The following is a 16,482-nucleotide window of genomic DNA, read 5'->3' on the forward strand; positions in this document are numbered from 1 at the left end:
AAAAAAGATGGAACTGGCCATTTGGCGTGTTCAAGAGCCATCGCTGCGCATCGCAAGATGTATTGGGAACATTTTCCAGGCAGTTACCCCAGTCACTTCAAAGCAGACGTCCTGTCTTTGTCTTCTGGCTTTGGCTTATGCAAAAGGAGTTTTCAACAACTTCGGCTTTCAGCTGTTCACTCTCGGGGGTCCCTCTTCCCAGCTAAGGCTAGGCAGGAACTGGCCCCAGGACAAAGTGGCACCAGAGTTTGGAACAAAGCCTGGTGCTAAGCACTTAGATCAGACCTCCTGGGCCTCAGGCTCAGCTCCCGGGGGCTTAAAGCCAACAAGGGTGTAGGTTTGGAATTTGTCGCATTTAGAGTTCAGCAGGCCGCATGCCTCTCGGGGAGGAGAGCACAGCTACGCCTGCCAGCCACCTGCTTGCATGGCATGGCATTTGCTCCCCACCTCAGGCATGCAGAGGACAGAGTATATTGCATCTGTTTCTTCCTGAAAATAATGGGGAAAATTAGAACACCACTGACTGAGAACTGGGACCCCCCCTCCCCGCCCCGCCACCAAGTCAGTATGGAGAAAGTTACGAGTGAAACAAAAGACAAATGTTTTGCCCTTTTCAGGGTGTCTGAAAATTATCCATGGCATGGCGATGCTGCTAAGGTTGGTAGTGATAATTATGCCTCAGACTCTCTGTCTCCCTCTCTCTCTCTCTGTCTGTCTCTCTCTGGAAGGAAAGAAGGAATACTGTTTTCGTTACATACTTCAAAGTGTTGTCCTGCACCCCCTCTCCTCTGAGCTTCAGAACAAACCTGTGAGGAGAGTGGGCCAGGTGTGATCATCTTTGGAGAAAGAGGAAACAGGTTCATGAGGCAAAATAACTTGCTCCAAGCCACAGAGGTGAGAGACGGAACGTGCATTCCTGCCGTTCTGGGGCATCTGCCCCTTTAAGAGCAAAGAAATGAGACCCAAAACAATCCTTCCAAGAGTTTGGCTCTTGCTTAATAAAAGAAGGTGAACTTTGCACATGTTTTCCCTTTGCTTTTCTGTTAATATTTTATGTGGGTATCTTGCAGGGCAAAGAGAGTGGCTTATTTTCTTTTCCTTTCCTGCCAATGAATACAACATTCATATTTAGCATGTTAAAAAAGAGCTCAGAAAATGAACATTGCAGCGTTTTCATGCTGTGTAAGTCAGAGCGCAGCTATGACTGAACTGGGTCGTGTGGCACCACTTTGCTGGGTGTTGCCCAGATAAAAATATTCCTTGAAGCTGGGAGAGCGCCATGCTGTAGCTTGAGAAATTGTTCCAGCTCTTGAAAGGGGAAAAAAAATCAAATGAAACCATTTGCATTCTAACAGTCTTTGGCACCAGGGAAAACTGTCAACTGTGTCACGTGTAAACAGAAATCTGCTCACCGGTTTTGGTGCATTTTTTCATAATTTCCCTTGCCACTCTAATTATCAAAGATATTTTTATTTTTAAACAAAAATTGTCTCCCACGCAGGCCTCATCTCCTTTCTGCGGTGAAGTGGAAACGATGAATTAGAATATTCTAATCACTTCTCCAACAACCACTGTGGAGGTTATAAACACAAGATTATCCTAAGCAAAGGAAACTTAAATTGTTTGGGCACAGAACAGGCCAGGAAAAAATTCAGTAGGCTGGGCCCGGTGCTCACACCTGTAATCCTATACTTTGGGAGGCTGAGGAGGGTTGATCACCTGAGGTCAGGAGTTCGAGACCAGCCTGGCCAACATGGTGAGACCCCCGTCTCTACTGAAAATACAAAAATTAGCCGGGTATGGTGATGGGTGCCTGTAATCCCAGCTACTCGGGAGGCTGAGGCAGGAGAATGGCTTGAACCTGGGAGGTGGAGGTGCAGTAAGCCAAGATCGCACCACTGCACTGCAGCCTGGGCAACAGAGTAAGACTCTGTCTCAAAAAAAAAAAAGCAAATTCAGTGCCCTTGTCCACCCTCCCCACTCCCCCACTGCCTCCCTGGCCTCTTTAGTGTATGTCCATTACACCTAAGGATGATATCAAGACTGGCTTCATGGTAAGACCCAAATCCCCTGAGGGTGCAGGTCTTTCATATTAGTGAAATTAAAACCCAGAATTTACTCCCACTTAGCAGACATTGAAGTTCCTATTTAATGCCGAACAGTATGCAAGAGGCTCCTCAGAATAATTGCCAAGAATAAAATGTAATTTATCAAACAGATACTACATACTGTTAATTGGTAAATAGGGGTCACGTGTGCTAGACTGTGTAGGGCTTGATCTGTGCTTTAAACCTCAGCAAAACCCTGAGTGAAGTACATCCCCCATTTTTGAAATGGGGAGGCTGAAACAGGGCAAGTTGAATAACTTCCCAAAGCCACATGGTTAGTGATGCCTCTGATAATTTGAATCCTGTTAATAATCTTCCTTGTTCCTTCCTTGATAGTGAGAGTTTAACCCCTCCTTCAGATCCTTTTGTAGAATTTTAAGTATTCTAGAGAGGGATGTCGTCTAAAGTCATTCATGTGCAATGTAGTAACTCGCCACGTCCTCGTTAAAATGAGAACTCATTCATTGTTACATGGACATATTGCACGGGAAAAAAAGATAAAAGAGAAATGAGAACCTGTTGAGTCAACATTAACTGGATGCTGACCGCATGCCATTCCAGGTGCCGGAAATACAGCAACCTACAGAACACATGTGGTCGCTGGTCCCTGCCCTCGGGGAGCTTGTGTTGTAAGGGAGATGATCAATAGTCAATATGTGCTGGGAAAGGTGTCCCGAAAGAGAAAAGTAAGGGGCAGCCTTACTGGGGCACAGTGGTATGGGCAAAATGGCATGGGGAGCCCAGCCTCTGAGCAGGCAGTTGTGAGCTGAGATGGGCAGACTGGCTGGGAGGCCCCACCCACTGTGGGAGGGCCCCATTCTTCCAGGGATTGCCAAGCCAGACTGAATTGCCACCGCGTATGAAGTTTACACTTGGGCTGCCCAACACAGTGGCCCTGGGCACATGACTGATCTTTCAGAAATAGTATTTGAGCAGCTAAGAGGCACAGGTTATGACCCCAAAGTTCAGACTAAGGCAAAAACCACCCTCGATGGCTGTGTGGCGTTCAGTAGCGCGGGCCCTTGAGCTCTGTCCCTGTCACGTGTCAGAGGACATCAGTGCTCTATCTCTGCCAAAGGTTACAGAGCAGGGCTCAGCCAGTCCTGCCCCAGGAGAATAAAGGAGCCCTTTGCCAGCCTGCCAAAGGCGGCATATTCTGTGGATCTGATCCCTGTGAGGAAACGGGCTCCTCACACGGGAGCCATGAGTGTCTGTTCGCACCACCAAGTATCCATGGCTCTCAGCCAGAAAGGCTCCAACTGCCAAGTTCAGCACCATGCTGGAGGACCATAATAATGAGGCTTGCTCAGGGCCCCCGAGCAGGACAGGGAGCCCTGCCCTGGGCCTGCCCCTGACCCTGGGCTGGGCCTGTGAGCTGAGCAAAGCCCTTAAGAAGGGTACACTCTGTCATTTTTCTTCTTTATGAGAACTCCTGCTTTACACTCTGGAACTCAGCCTCTTTCTTTGCCAAGAGCTTGTTTGCTGTCAATATTGTTCTGCTTAGACTAATTACTGGTTTTCTGTATGTCAGTGGATATGAAACTGTTACCTGTATTTCTGTTGGGCTTTGGGACCATCCTACTGGTCTTGTCTTATGAATTCAAGTGGGTTATTTCTACTATTTGAAGTGACTTGATATGGTTACCGGTTTCTTCTCAAATAGCCCGGTAAATAGCCTCCTGGTTGGGGCTGTAGCACTCCCCACCTTCCCTGCCCGTACCCTCTACTCACTCCTTTCCATCTCTCCACAGCGTCTTCCTCCACTTGATGAAGGTGGACCCAGACTCCACCTGGTTCCTCCTGAACGAGCTTTACTGCCCCATGCAGTTCACACCTCCCCACCCCAGCCTCCACCCCGTGCAGCTGCGCGGGGCCAGCGGGCAGCAAAACCTGTACACGGCCAACGTGCTCCACCTGCTCACAGAGCTGCAGTGACCCTGCTCCCCCACTACAGAGGCCACCGATCCCTCCTCCCCTGCCAGCCAGAAGTTGGGCTGACCCCACCCTGGCCATAGGTGGTGGCAGTGGCAGCAGAGAAGGTGAATTAGTCAGCCAATCGATTTGTAAATTGATCAGTCACACAACTGCTTAGAAATGGATTGAAGGAAAGTAGCTGACTGTTATTTATATTTCATACCTTGTGTTTTCAAGTGACATTGTCTGGTGGCTCTAAGGGTTTAACTCCTTAGCCTACCATCTCCATAGCCCCAGCTCCCTCACAGGTAACATGCACACACAGACACACACAAGAGGTCAGTTCCCCTCCGTCTGCATACACCTCCCTCTCTTCAAATAATGAGATGGAACTAATTTTGTTGTACCTAACCTGTTCTTTGGGAAACAAACGGAAATAAAGACACTTCTTGGATGAAAAGTATGATCAAGAGCTCACTTTGAAGTTTGTTATTTAAACTGGGTGGGTTTTTTTTCTTTTTTTTAAATGAGTTTATATTCTTGAATGGTTAATATAGAACCATGGTGTAAAATCCAAATCCAAGCAGTACAAAACAGAAAACAATAAAGAGTAAATCTCCCCTCCCCATTTCCCAGCCGTCTGGTTTCTCTCTCCAAAGGCAAACACTCATAACAAAGTTTTGGATACTTTTTAAGCAGGAGGTTAATTTTTTTTTAACTTTTTACTATGGGTAATAGTGTAATGAAGTCCCATGTCCCCATGAACCCGACTTCCCCGGCAGTCAGCATGTGGCCAGGCTTGCTTCCTCTGTGCCCCGCCCATGTACCTCTCTCTCCACACCCCATATTTTTTTGAAGCAAATCCCAGATGTTACATTGAAACTTTTTGAATGTAAACCACAATACCATTATCACACTTAACCAAATTAACAATGACCCTTTAATATTGTCAGATATTGTCAGTGTCTAAATTTCCCCAGTGTGTTTGGATCAGGATCCAAATAAGTGATGTACGTTGCTGGTATCAGTATGTTCCCTAATAAATCTCTTTTAGGCCGGGCGTAGTGGCTCACGCCTGTAATCCCAGCACTTTGGGAGGCTGAGGTGGGCAGATAAACTGAGGTCGGGAGTTCAAGACCGGCCTGACCAACATGGAGAAACCCCGTCTCTACTAAAAATACAAAATTAGCCGGGCATGGTGGTGCATGCCTGTAATCCCAGCTACTCAGGAAGGCTGAGGCAGGAGAATCGCTTGAATCTGGGAGGCAGAGATTGCGGTGAGCCAAGACCATGCCGTTGCACTCTAGCCGGGGCAACAAGAGCAAAATTCCGTCTCAAAAAATAAAAAATAAATCTCTTTTAATATGTAGATTCCCCCTCCACCTCTCTCTCATTTTCCTTGTAAGTGTTTTGGTGGGGAAACATGGTCATTTCTCCTATAGCGTTTCCCACCATCTGGATTTATTGATTGCATCCCTATGGAGGTCATTTCATGGGCCCCTCCTGTCACCTGTGTTTCCTGGCCGTTGGGAGGCAGAGTAAGAGTCGTGATCAGGTCTGGGTCTTCTAGCTTTGTTTTTGGCACTTCTCCATAGGTGGTGTTATGTACTTCCATCGGGAGGTGTGTTTGTCTGATCTCTTACTGTGTCACTAGCAACCATGGTGATCTCACTGGGATCCACACGCTCATTAGCGATTGCAGAGTAATGCTGTTCTAATTCCGCCATGCTGGCTTGTTTTTAGCCAGAGTCCTGTGTAAGGGGAATCTTCCCTTCATCAACCATCTGGTAACCTACTGGTACAGTTTGTATAGAAAAGGCAAGATGGCACCTGCCTGTAATCCCAGCTACTCGGGAGGCTGAGGCAGGAGAATGGCGTGAACCCAGGAAGGCGGAGGTTGCAGTGAGCCGAGATTGTGCCATTGCACTCCAGCCTGGATGACAGAGCGAGACTTTGTCTCAAAAGAAAAAGCAAGATAAATACTTGATTTTTTTTTCTAGGTGAGAAATTTAAAACACACAGATTATGTAAATTCAGGCGCACATCCCACCCCAGCACCCCCACGTGTGCTGAAGGATCCCAGGGATGATGAATGCTTCCTCACAGGTGCATAGTGAGGCACCGGCTAGATCACAATTCCAGTGACATAGATAGTTCCCAAACTCTTAAAAAGCCCAGAGGGCGCCTGGCATGGGAACATATTGGTGTGAGGGTCCGCAGCCAGCTCTGGAGAGTTCCCACTCACTTCCGTCTCCACTCCACCCTGCAAGGGCAGAGTTATGTCCAGCTCCAGTCTCAGTGGCAGCAGCCTGGCTCTGGTCTGGCTCCTGAGCCCTCACGGAACCCTTCTCTTGGGGCTTTTTTCAGTTCTGCAGCCTGTGAAGTGGAGGGACTGGGCCAGAGGGGGAGCTAAGAACCCCCTGAAAGAGCAAGATAATCACTTAAACTCTCTTTGAGCTTTAAAATTCTGGGATGATTTCCTTTGGAAAAAGGGAGGGAAATGCCTCTAATTGTGGAGATGGTAAAAGGATTCACAGCATTGTTCCTAATTCCACTGGGGACCCAAATTGATAGGCTAATTCAGTCTCCAGATTCTGACAAATGAGAAAAACAGGTCAGGGAGGTGGCGTGACATGCCGAGCATTACTTAGCTCTCCCGGTGAGATTAAAGTAGCTTGTCTTCACAGAGCACCTGGGTGTGGCAAGCCTGATGCTGTCCTGAGAGGCCAGGAAGATGTGCACACGCATCCTGATAAAAACTTGGGCTCTGGGAAAGCTCTCCAGGAGATAATCGGCATAACAGGATACACCATGGCTCTCCGAAAACCCACTTTTCCCTCAAAGAGTTAAGCTATCTCAAGTTGTTTTCAGATTCTTGCAGGCAGATTGTTGCACTTGATTTAAAAAAAAAAGAAAAATCTCATTAGAGTGCATCTCCAGTTATGATTATATTCAGGCAACTTTAATTTTGAACCTGTCCAGCTGACTCAGTCTAGTCCTTGTTAACATAAGCTTTGCAAAATACTCCATTCCCCCTGTTAAAACTTGTGGAGCAATAGGGGCTTCTTATTTCATTCAGGGTGCACCAGCACTTCAAGTATTGTTTGGGCTGGGGTTAGGAGTTCGTACAGAATGGATAGGTCGATACTGCAAAGCCTCGAATTTCAGGTTGAGATGTTTGAGTCATGATCTGCAGGCAGTAGAAGGCTCCTGGAGGATGCAGGAAAGCATAGACCTGGACCCAGGGGATCCTTGGAGATGGCTGGACGGGGGTGGCTGTGGTCTTCAGGAGGCACTGTGTTGCGGAAGGAGCATGGATGATTTGGAGTTCCTCAGAGCTGGGCTTCATTTCTGACTCCACCTCTCTGTAACTGTGTGACCTTGGCCAAGTCATTTTAATTCTGAACTGCATTTTCCCATCTCTGAAATAGAGCTGTTGCCTCTGCCTCTTCAGGCAGCTGCATCAGAGGGGATGAATGCAGTAGTGTTTCTAAAGCCAAAAGAAGTCAAAGAAGATGCCACAGAGACCTTTATGTATGGCCTGTAAACGCTGATAGATTCACTCTGGCCCTTTATGGAGAAAGTCTGCAGATACCTGTTGTAGACGACCAAGTTTGGTTTGGGGCTGGGCAAAGCACCGGCTGAGCCAATGAGAGCAAATCCTAGGATTTAGGCTGAGGTGGGAGGATCTCTTGAGCTCAGGAGTTCCAGGTCAGCCTGGGCAACACTGCAAGACCCCGTCTCTAAAAATCCAACCCAATCCTAGGCCTTTGCACTGTGCCTGGGGCTCCAGCAACGTCTTTCCCCTGCTGCCCATTTCTTTGTTATGGCTGCAATACACACCTCTTGATGGTTACAGCTGAGGAAGTAGATGGTTAGGTCTCAGCATGTACCACCCAGAAACTAAAATAGAACCACAGTAGAGGGAGAGAATCAAAGAAGGCTTCTAGGAGGAGGTGACCTCCTAATGGACAAGTAGATTTCAGCAGACAGAATAATGGGCATTGCAGAGAGGAAAAATAACATGCCCAAAGACCTGCGGGCATGCCTGCCAGTATCTGTACACATCATAACTCAGTTGAGAGTGACAGGAGACCCAATTCAAAATTGGCTTGAGCAAAAAAAAATATCTTGGCACACAGAACGAAGAGGCCCCGCTGGCACAGCTCCCCCAGGCTATCTCTGTGTTCCGATGCTGCTTTCCCCAGTGGTGGCTTCACTCTGACTCCAGGCTCCTGTTCCTTCAGCATCACACACCCAAGTGAATGGGCACCTTCTAACAGCTCCAGCCAAAGGCCTAGGATTGGGTTGGATTTTTAGAGGTGGGGTCTTGCACTGTTGCCCAGGCTGACCTGGAACTCCCGAACTCAAGAGATCCTCCCACCTCAGCCTAAATCCTAGGATTTGCTCTCATTGGCTCAGCCGGTGCTTTGCCCAGCCTCAAACCAAACTTGGTCATCTACAATGGGTGTCTGCAGACTTTCTCTGTAAAGGGCCAGAGTGAATCTATTAGCGTTTACAGGCCATACATAAAGGTCTCTGTGGCATCTTCTTTGACTTTTTTTTTCTTACAATGTGTTTTGTTTTGTTTTGTTTTGTTTTTTGAGACAGGGTCTTACTCTGGTAGCCCAGGCTGGAGTGCAGTGGTATGATCTCAGCTCCCTGCAGCCTCAACCTCTCAGGCTCAGGTGATTCTCCCACCTCAGCCTCCCAAGTAATCTGGGATTACAGGCGCACACCCCCATGCCCAGCTAATTTTTTGTGGTTTTAGTAAAGACATGGTTTTGCTGTATTGCGAAATAGGCTGGTCTCAAACTCCTGGACTCAAGCAATCAGCCCACCTCAGCCTCCCAGAGTGCTGGGATTACAGGTGTGAACCGCCATGCCGGGCCACAATCTTTTAAAAAACAGAAAAATTCTTAGCTCAAGGGCCTCACAAAAAATAAGCCAGTGGCCTTTGTTTTTTTGTTCATTGGTGGTTTTTTTGTTTTTGCTTTGCCCTCTGACCTTAGTTTGCCAACCCCTGAACTGCAGCATTCTCGGGGACAGGTCTGGAGACACCCACACCATATGGAGAAAGAGTTGAGGTGGAGTGGTTTCCCCTAAAAGAAAGCACTGTATTTGGTTACCAGGAAGAGAGATGCTGGGATTGGGGAGGGCATATGTGACAGGCACTCACCACCCTGTATTTGTGGCCTGTGACACGTGTGGTGTGGCAGTCTGGGAGAGTGAGTGTAAGGAGGTTGTGGGCGCTGAGGCCACATTTATGGAAGGCCTTGAATGCCAATCTGAGCATCCCGGCCTTAAGGGATCAAGAAGTGGCCTTGGAAGGTTCTTGAACAGGTGAATAATGTATTGAAAGCAGGATGTTAGGAATATTCATCTCGTGGCAGCATACGGGAGAAATTGGAAGGGAGAGAGACTGGCAATGAAATTGTATTTCTGAAAGTCCCAGGACGAGAAAATGTACCTCTTCCATCAACCCCAAACTGTTTGACATGCCGTGGTTCATGGGCAACTTGAGGCACATAAATATGTGCTTTAAAGTTTAAAAGTAAGAAGTCAGATGAATGGAACCTCTGATGAGGCTTCCTCCGGCTGGTTCCGGAGATTTGAAGAGCCCTAGAAATGATTTTCCGCAACTCCAGCTGTGATGAGCAATGCAGGGTCCCTCTCCTTTTGTGTGGCTTACCCAGTCCTGTGCGTTGGGCTTGATTGGAAGCCAGGTGCCCGTATTGCCTTTCCTCCAGAGTAAGGAATAGAGGCCAAATTTCAGAAAATAATTCTGAGTGATGGTGGACTCTGTGGAAGCGTTGATTGCTTTATAAATGGCATTCTCCTCTCTGCGCTCCCCCATCTCCCCCCCAGTCTCCCCTCCTCCACCACTGAAGTTTGGAGGCTGCGGCTTTTCAAATTACGCTTGAAAAGCAGCCTGATTTCCCACAGGAATCATCTCCTAGATTAGGAGCTGTTCTACCTTTTCCGACAGTTTTACCCAGAGTACAAAGCCAGTCTGCAAAGGACGAGGAGGGAGCAGTGCCCTCCTCGCTTCAAAGCTTTCAGCACCAGCCGTTTATGAAAATGTCTGTCTCACTGCGGCCCTATCCCGGCATCTGGGGCTGCCTGCTTTTGCAGCAGGAAAGAGTTAAAAAACACTGATGAATGGCTGCCTCCGCCACCCACTTCCGTTTCCCCTCCTTATATAATTTGCCATTCTTTTTGCACAACAGCTCCTGGGTCTCAACCTGCTCTCTCAATCAGTACCCTCACGTCCTCAGCTTCCTCCCACACAGGCGGGCTCAGAAGTAAGGGAAGCACCTTTCAGAATCTCTGAGGCTGTTTCCAAGGGAAAAGATGGGCGGGGGGAGGCAGGGAGAAGTAGTGGAGAAGAGTCAGAAGTTCCTTCATGAAATAAAACATGTTGCGTTCCCCGGGCATAGGTGTGGGGGAGGAATAGGCCTCGGCGCACCCCACCTCTTGTTAGCCATCTTCTCATTGTCTCATGGACCCCACAGGGTGCAGTCACGTGTTTCACCCCAGACCCTGCCCCAGTTCCCTGGAGGGAATCGAACTGTGCCACAGCTCACGGGTGACCTTGGGCATGCTCTTCCCCTCCTTATGCCTCAGCCTTGCCATCTACTAGGTAAAGAGTTTGAACCAATCAGTCTCCAAGCATTGTTCCACCTCCTCAGCATCTATAATTTGATAATATAATGTTGGCAAGTATATGGGGAGACAGGCATGTACATTGGCACAAGGTCTTTGGAGGTCAGTTGGGCAGTATCGACCAAATTTGAATGGACACACCTTTTGATCAGTAATTCTGCCCCTTAAGTATGTCATACTCACACATGTGCACAAAGATATACATGCGTAGGCAGTTCACTGTGACATCGTTCCAAATTTTTAAAAAGTCACAAATATTGAATACCTAGTATGTGCCAGGCTTTATGCTTGATGCTTTTTCTCAGTATCCAAAGACTGGAAGCAAAAGATAGGAAATAACCTAATCACAGTGCTGAGCTCTTCATCCAGAAGAGACTGAAATGCCTCCCACAACACAGAAATTCTACTGAGCTATACTGAAGAGTGATACATCAAATGTCTTGAGGCCAGGCATGGTGGCTCATGCCTGTAATCTCGACATGTTGGGAGGCTGAGGCAGGAGGATTGCTGGAGCACAGGAGATTGAGGCTGCAGTGAGCTGACTGTGCCACTGCACTCCAAAGTCTTGAAATGTTACTGTTAACTATTTCCTCAAAGTAAATAGAAAATTAAAAAGAGGCCAGGCGCGGTGGCTCATGCCTGTAATCCCAGCACTTTGGGAGGCTGAGACAGGCAGTTCACCTGAGGTCAGGAGTTCGAGACTAGCCTGACTATCATGGAGAAACCCTGTCTCTACTAAAAATACAAAATTAATCGGGCGTGGTGGCACATGCCTGTAATCCCAGCTACTTGGGAGCCTGAGGCAGGAGAATCGCTTGAACCTGGGAGGCGGAGGTTGTGGTGAGCCAAGATCGCATTGCACTCCCGCCTGGGCAACAAGAGTGAAACTCCATCTCAAAAAAAAAAAAAAAAGAAAAGACAAAGAAAATTACAAAGAACAGGGGAGGGAGGGAGGGATGGACTAGTTAAATGATCTCTGGTACATTCATATAACAAAATACTGTGCAACACTTTAAAAGAATAAAACCAGATGGGAGAGCGATCTGGCTGCAACATCTGTCACCCCATTGATTGCCAGGATTGATTCGGCTGATCTGGCTGGCCAGGCAGGTGTCCCCTTCCTCCCTCTCTGCTCCTTGTGTGTCCCTCCTGAAGCTGCACACTGTCGAAGAGGACAACCATCCCCAATAGGGGAAGACTGGTCTTCAGTCAAGGGTATGTAAGTAGCTGAGCCCCCCTGCTAGAACCTCCAAACAAGCTCTCAAGGTCCATTTGTAGGAGAACATAGGGTAGTCAAGTTTCCAAGGCTCCGGACACATTCAAATGAGGTGCTACATGTGGTAGTCTGCCTTTAAAAGAATAAAAAATAAAACAGCAATAGCTATCAGAGTTTTAAATGCACATACGCTTTGACTCAGCAATCCTGCTTTTAGGAATTTACTTGCCACAAGCAAAGATGATGAATAAAGTGTTTGTTGATGCATTGTTTGCATTAATGAAAGATTGGAAACAACCTAAAAGTCCATCCAGAGAGTACTGGCTAAATAAGTGCCTCATAAACACGGGTAGTGTACCATGTAGCCTTTCAAAATAATGAGGTAGTTCTCTGTATAGCTTCAAGATACATTATTAAAGAAAAAGACAAGCAGTGGCAGGGCTCTGTGGCTCATACCTGTAATCCCAGCACTTTGGGAGGCCGAGGTGGGTGGATCACTTGAGGTCAGGAGTTCGAGACCAGCCTGACCAACATGGCGAAATCCCGTCTCTACTAAAAATATAAAAATTATCTGGGCATGGTAGCAGGCGCCTGTAATCCCAGCTACTCAGGAGGCCGAGGCAGGAAAATTGCTAGAACCCAGGAGGCGGAGGTTGCAGTGAGCCAAGATAGCGCCATCACACTCCAGCATGGGCAACAGAGCGAGACTCCATCTCAAAAGAAAAAAAGAAAATGACAAACAGAGCAATGCTGCTACATATGGGGAAGGGGGATACTTGATGTGTGGAATCTGTCTTAAAGGACACCCAAGTGGCAGCCTTTAGCTTCTAGGAAGGGTAACAGGATCAATGGTGAGAAGTCTTCTCACAAGTACCCCATATACCCTTGACATTATTTTTAAACCCTATTAATGTGTATCTTATCCAGTCACACAAAAAAAGTTATCAAAATAGAAGGTGTTTATGGGTCTATAATCCAACGGCAAACTCACATTTGGTGTTAGGGGCCTAACGTCATCTTGGGCCCCTCGCTTGTGCTTTGTGTTTCTCAAGGGGAACCAGGGCTGGAAGAAGGGGAAGCAATGCTTAATCCAAATAAGCAGCTGGGTGCGGTGGCTCACGCCTGTAATCCCAGCACTTTGGGAGGCCGAGGCGGGTGGATCACGAGGTCAGGAGTTCAAGACCAGCCTGGCCAAGATGGTGAAACCCCGTCTCTACTAAAAATACAAAACAAAAAGCTAGGCATGGCGCCTGTAATCCCAGCTACTAAGGAGGCTGAGGCAGAGAATTGCTTGAGATCGCACCACTGCACTCCAGCCTGGGTGACAGAACGAGACTCCATCTAAAAAATAATAATAAGCAAAAAAATAAGCAAAGGAATCTTGGAGAGGATGCCTCTCAGGGGATGGATTGTATCCCTGTGGGCATACAGGAAGATGATCTCCCGCCCATGCCCTAGCTCATATGAGCCCCCTCAGAACCCCAAAAGAGGCAGGTCAGGCCTCGGAGGTTTTCCTGACTACCCATACTGAAATCAGGCCACTGCAATGCCGCCCTCTGCCGCAGCCCTCACCACAGCTCTGCCTGGGGCTTGCGGCCCTTTTCTCATGTAGGAGTCATATTCCTTTCTGCATCTTCAGCACCTGATAGGCACACGACAGGGTCATGACTTGCTGCTTCATCTCATGGTCATGATGACTGACATATCCAGCGACTGATCCAAAGGCATTAAGAGCAAAGACAGGATTCTAACGGGAGGCTACTGATCAGTTGCATGATCAGTTACAACAGGGTTTATGGAACAGGATCTGAAATCTGCTGGTTAGAAACTTCAACAAGTATTTTTTGAGGCTTCCTACGTGCTAGCCCCAGAGATAAAAAGACATGTATACTGCCTCTTAGGAGCTAGGCTTACAGGAGAGCTAAACAAGGCAAGTTAGTGTGAGAAGACAGCAATAAAAGTCTGCATTGGGAGGAGGTAGGGAGCGGCAGTTAAGCTCATGGGCTCTGGAGACAAAATGGCCTAGGTTGGAATCCTGACCCTGCCATGTGGTCTTGGAAAAGTCTCTTCAGGACTCTTAGCCTTGACGAAATGAAAATAAAAACAGTACCTCCCTGGGAGCATGGGACACCAGAGTGATAGAGTGATAGACTCAGGGACTGGCTGGCTCCTGGGAAGTGCTCTATCAGAGTTGGTCGCCACCATGAAGATGATGATATTCAAGAGGATAAATGGCAGCAAAGAGGTTGAACCAAAAGGCAACTGGGAGGCTTCATGGAGGAGACACCATCAAGCTGGCATTGCAGTATTTGCCCATCAAGTACACACAGAGAAGGCCCCCTCTGAACAGAGGGAACAGCAGGTACAAAGGCTCAAACAACACATTTAAGGTGTTGCTTGTGTTGATGTAAGGTGGGGGCAGTGGGCAATGAAGATAAAGAAAAAGGTGAAACTTCAGGAAAGGAGGCCAGTCTGTTCAATACCTGAGAGGTGGGCCTGGGCTGTACATCTGGCGGGCACCCAATAGGTGCGTGAGTAATGGGTGGGTAGCATTGCCATAGGGAAGTTCTTCTCTGGGGCTTTTCTGCAGGGTGGAATAGGGTGGATGAGGGATGATGGGCAGAGCTCACCCTTGCCAGGCCACTCCCAGCCAGAGCTGAAGGGCCAGATTCCTAAGGTCCCACTGGCAGCAAGCACTAGGGTCCTAACCCAGGGTATTTCCAGCTTGTGAGCACCGGCTTTGCTGATTTCTGGGAAGTCTATCCAAAAGAGAGGGTGCAGTCCTTGAGTTTACACTCCAGTGTGGGAGGCCAGACTTCCATGAGAAACATTTTCATTTAGTAATGGATTTAATGAGTGCAGAACTTCCTGTTTTAAACAAACAAGTGATTAGCATTGACTATAGATGTGAAAATGGATCCTAATGAATTGCTAATTAGCCGCCTCCTCTTCCTGGGATCTTTAGCTGGTAAATTCTTCTCTCTAGCTACAGGGGGCCTTAGTCAATCAGACTGGCATTCATTCATTCATTCAACATACATTTTTTGAGTTCCTACTGTGTGTCACTGTAAACAAGACAGGGAGGATCCCTTCCTCGCAGTCTGATGGAGGAGACAGCATTAATCACCTAAACTTACCTATAATGACACACTTACAGGCCAGGGAGCTGAGACAATATGCAACAGGAGGACCTGATCTTGTCCTGGGGTGGGAGGGGGCAAGAGGAAGGGGCATTTGAGCCAAGATCTGAAGAGTGAGTAGAACTTAACTCATGGAAGGGGGAACAGAAAGAGTAGAAGAGTGGCTCAGACATCCAGAATGGCATATGCAGAGGTCCTGTGTTGAGAGGGAGCGGTGTGAGTCAGGAAAAAAGCCAGTGTACGAGGTGTGCAAGGGGCATGTGTGTGTGTGTCAGAGAGCAAGAGCATGTGTGATTGATGTTTACTTCATCCTTTGTAGCAGACAGTACCCAGTGCCCACTCCACATCCCTCAGAGCTTACCACCTCAGTGTGCTCCAGCCAACTTCCAGCTGCCCCACATTTGATTTCTTTGCCTAAGGATTTTCTGCAGGTAAGGAAGGCCTTCTGTCTCCACGCTTGACAGGCCAGAAGTCCTGGTGAATTAAGCAGGTCTTGGGAGCAACCCGTAGCCAATAACTGATGTGTGAAAATCTCAGCTCCCCAATGTAAGAGTTAAAGAAAGAGAAAAGAAACAGGAAATGTGGCTCAACAGTCAAAGACAGGTTATTTCAGAGAAATAAACCTGAGAGGGGTTTCTGGCCAATTTAATGTTGAGCCGCATTTCATCTTTCTTTCCTCTTTCTTAAACTCTTACACCCACCCTCTTGGGCGGGGTAACTTCAAGGTGTGTGTTCTACACTGGCTCCCACAGGACTGAGCCCCACTTGGGCCCAATGGTGTAACTTCCTTGACCCTGCACTCTTTCCCAGTCTCCCTTCCCCATGCCCCTACTGGTGCTTCGTGGAATTAGGTCTCAAATGAACTACCTGCCCTCAAATCTTCGTCTCAGTACCTGCTTCTGGAGGAACTCATAATAAGATATCCTGGAAACAAGACACAGATATATCTCAAGCCCCTTCCACATCCTAGTTACCCTTGCCTGGATCCCCTCCTCTCTCTCACTTGCTTCCCTTACCAAGTGTGTCTGTAGACCATGGTGGCCCAGCTGGGGTCTGCTTAGCACACCAGAGCTTCTTATGGTAGGTCACTCAGAGGGAGCCATTTGGTTCCCATAGAGGCCAGTGGTATGTGTCCATGTCCCCATCCCATCATTAGCTTCCCCTTCTTTGAATGCACCATCCTTGAAATGCTCCCTGTCCCTTGTAGCTGGAACAGATCACCTTGAGGAGGAATCCAAGTGGCTGGCCTGCGTGGCCAGGGGCAGGGATGAGAAGTGCTGAGTGAGACACCTTCCGTACTCACCAGCCTTGCTTTCTTTTGTGTATGAATTGAAAGGATTCTCCCTGGAGTTGAGAAATAAACATGTTTTCTGAATAATGTGGCATTTTGACCTCGAAGTTCCTACAGCAGTTCTGGACAAAGCCAGGCTCAGGATAG

At 47.8% G+C, this 16,482-nt stretch overlaps 1 protein-coding gene across 1 annotated transcript in view; it reads left to right on the top strand.

The window, feature by feature from the left end:
* TTI1 (TELO2 interacting protein 1) overlaps positions 1-4,499 on the top strand; it is a 50,393-nt gene extending 45,894 nt beyond the window's left edge. Inside the window, exon 8 of the mRNA XM_025398317.1 lies at positions 3,860-4,499. Within this exon, the coding sequence (XP_025254102.1) occupies positions 3,860-4,043 (184 nt within the window). The 3' untranslated portion in view covers positions 4,044-4,499. The remainder of the gene's footprint in view (positions 1-3,859) is intronic.
* The last annotated feature ends 11,983 nt before the right edge of the window (positions 4,500-16,482 follow it).

This window comes from Theropithecus gelada, chromosome 10, assembly GCF_003255815.1.
Source record: "Theropithecus gelada isolate Dixy chromosome 10, Tgel_1.0, whole genome shotgun sequence".
In the NCBI taxonomy this organism is placed as follows: Eukaryota; Metazoa; Chordata; class Mammalia; order Primates; family Cercopithecidae; genus Theropithecus; species Theropithecus gelada.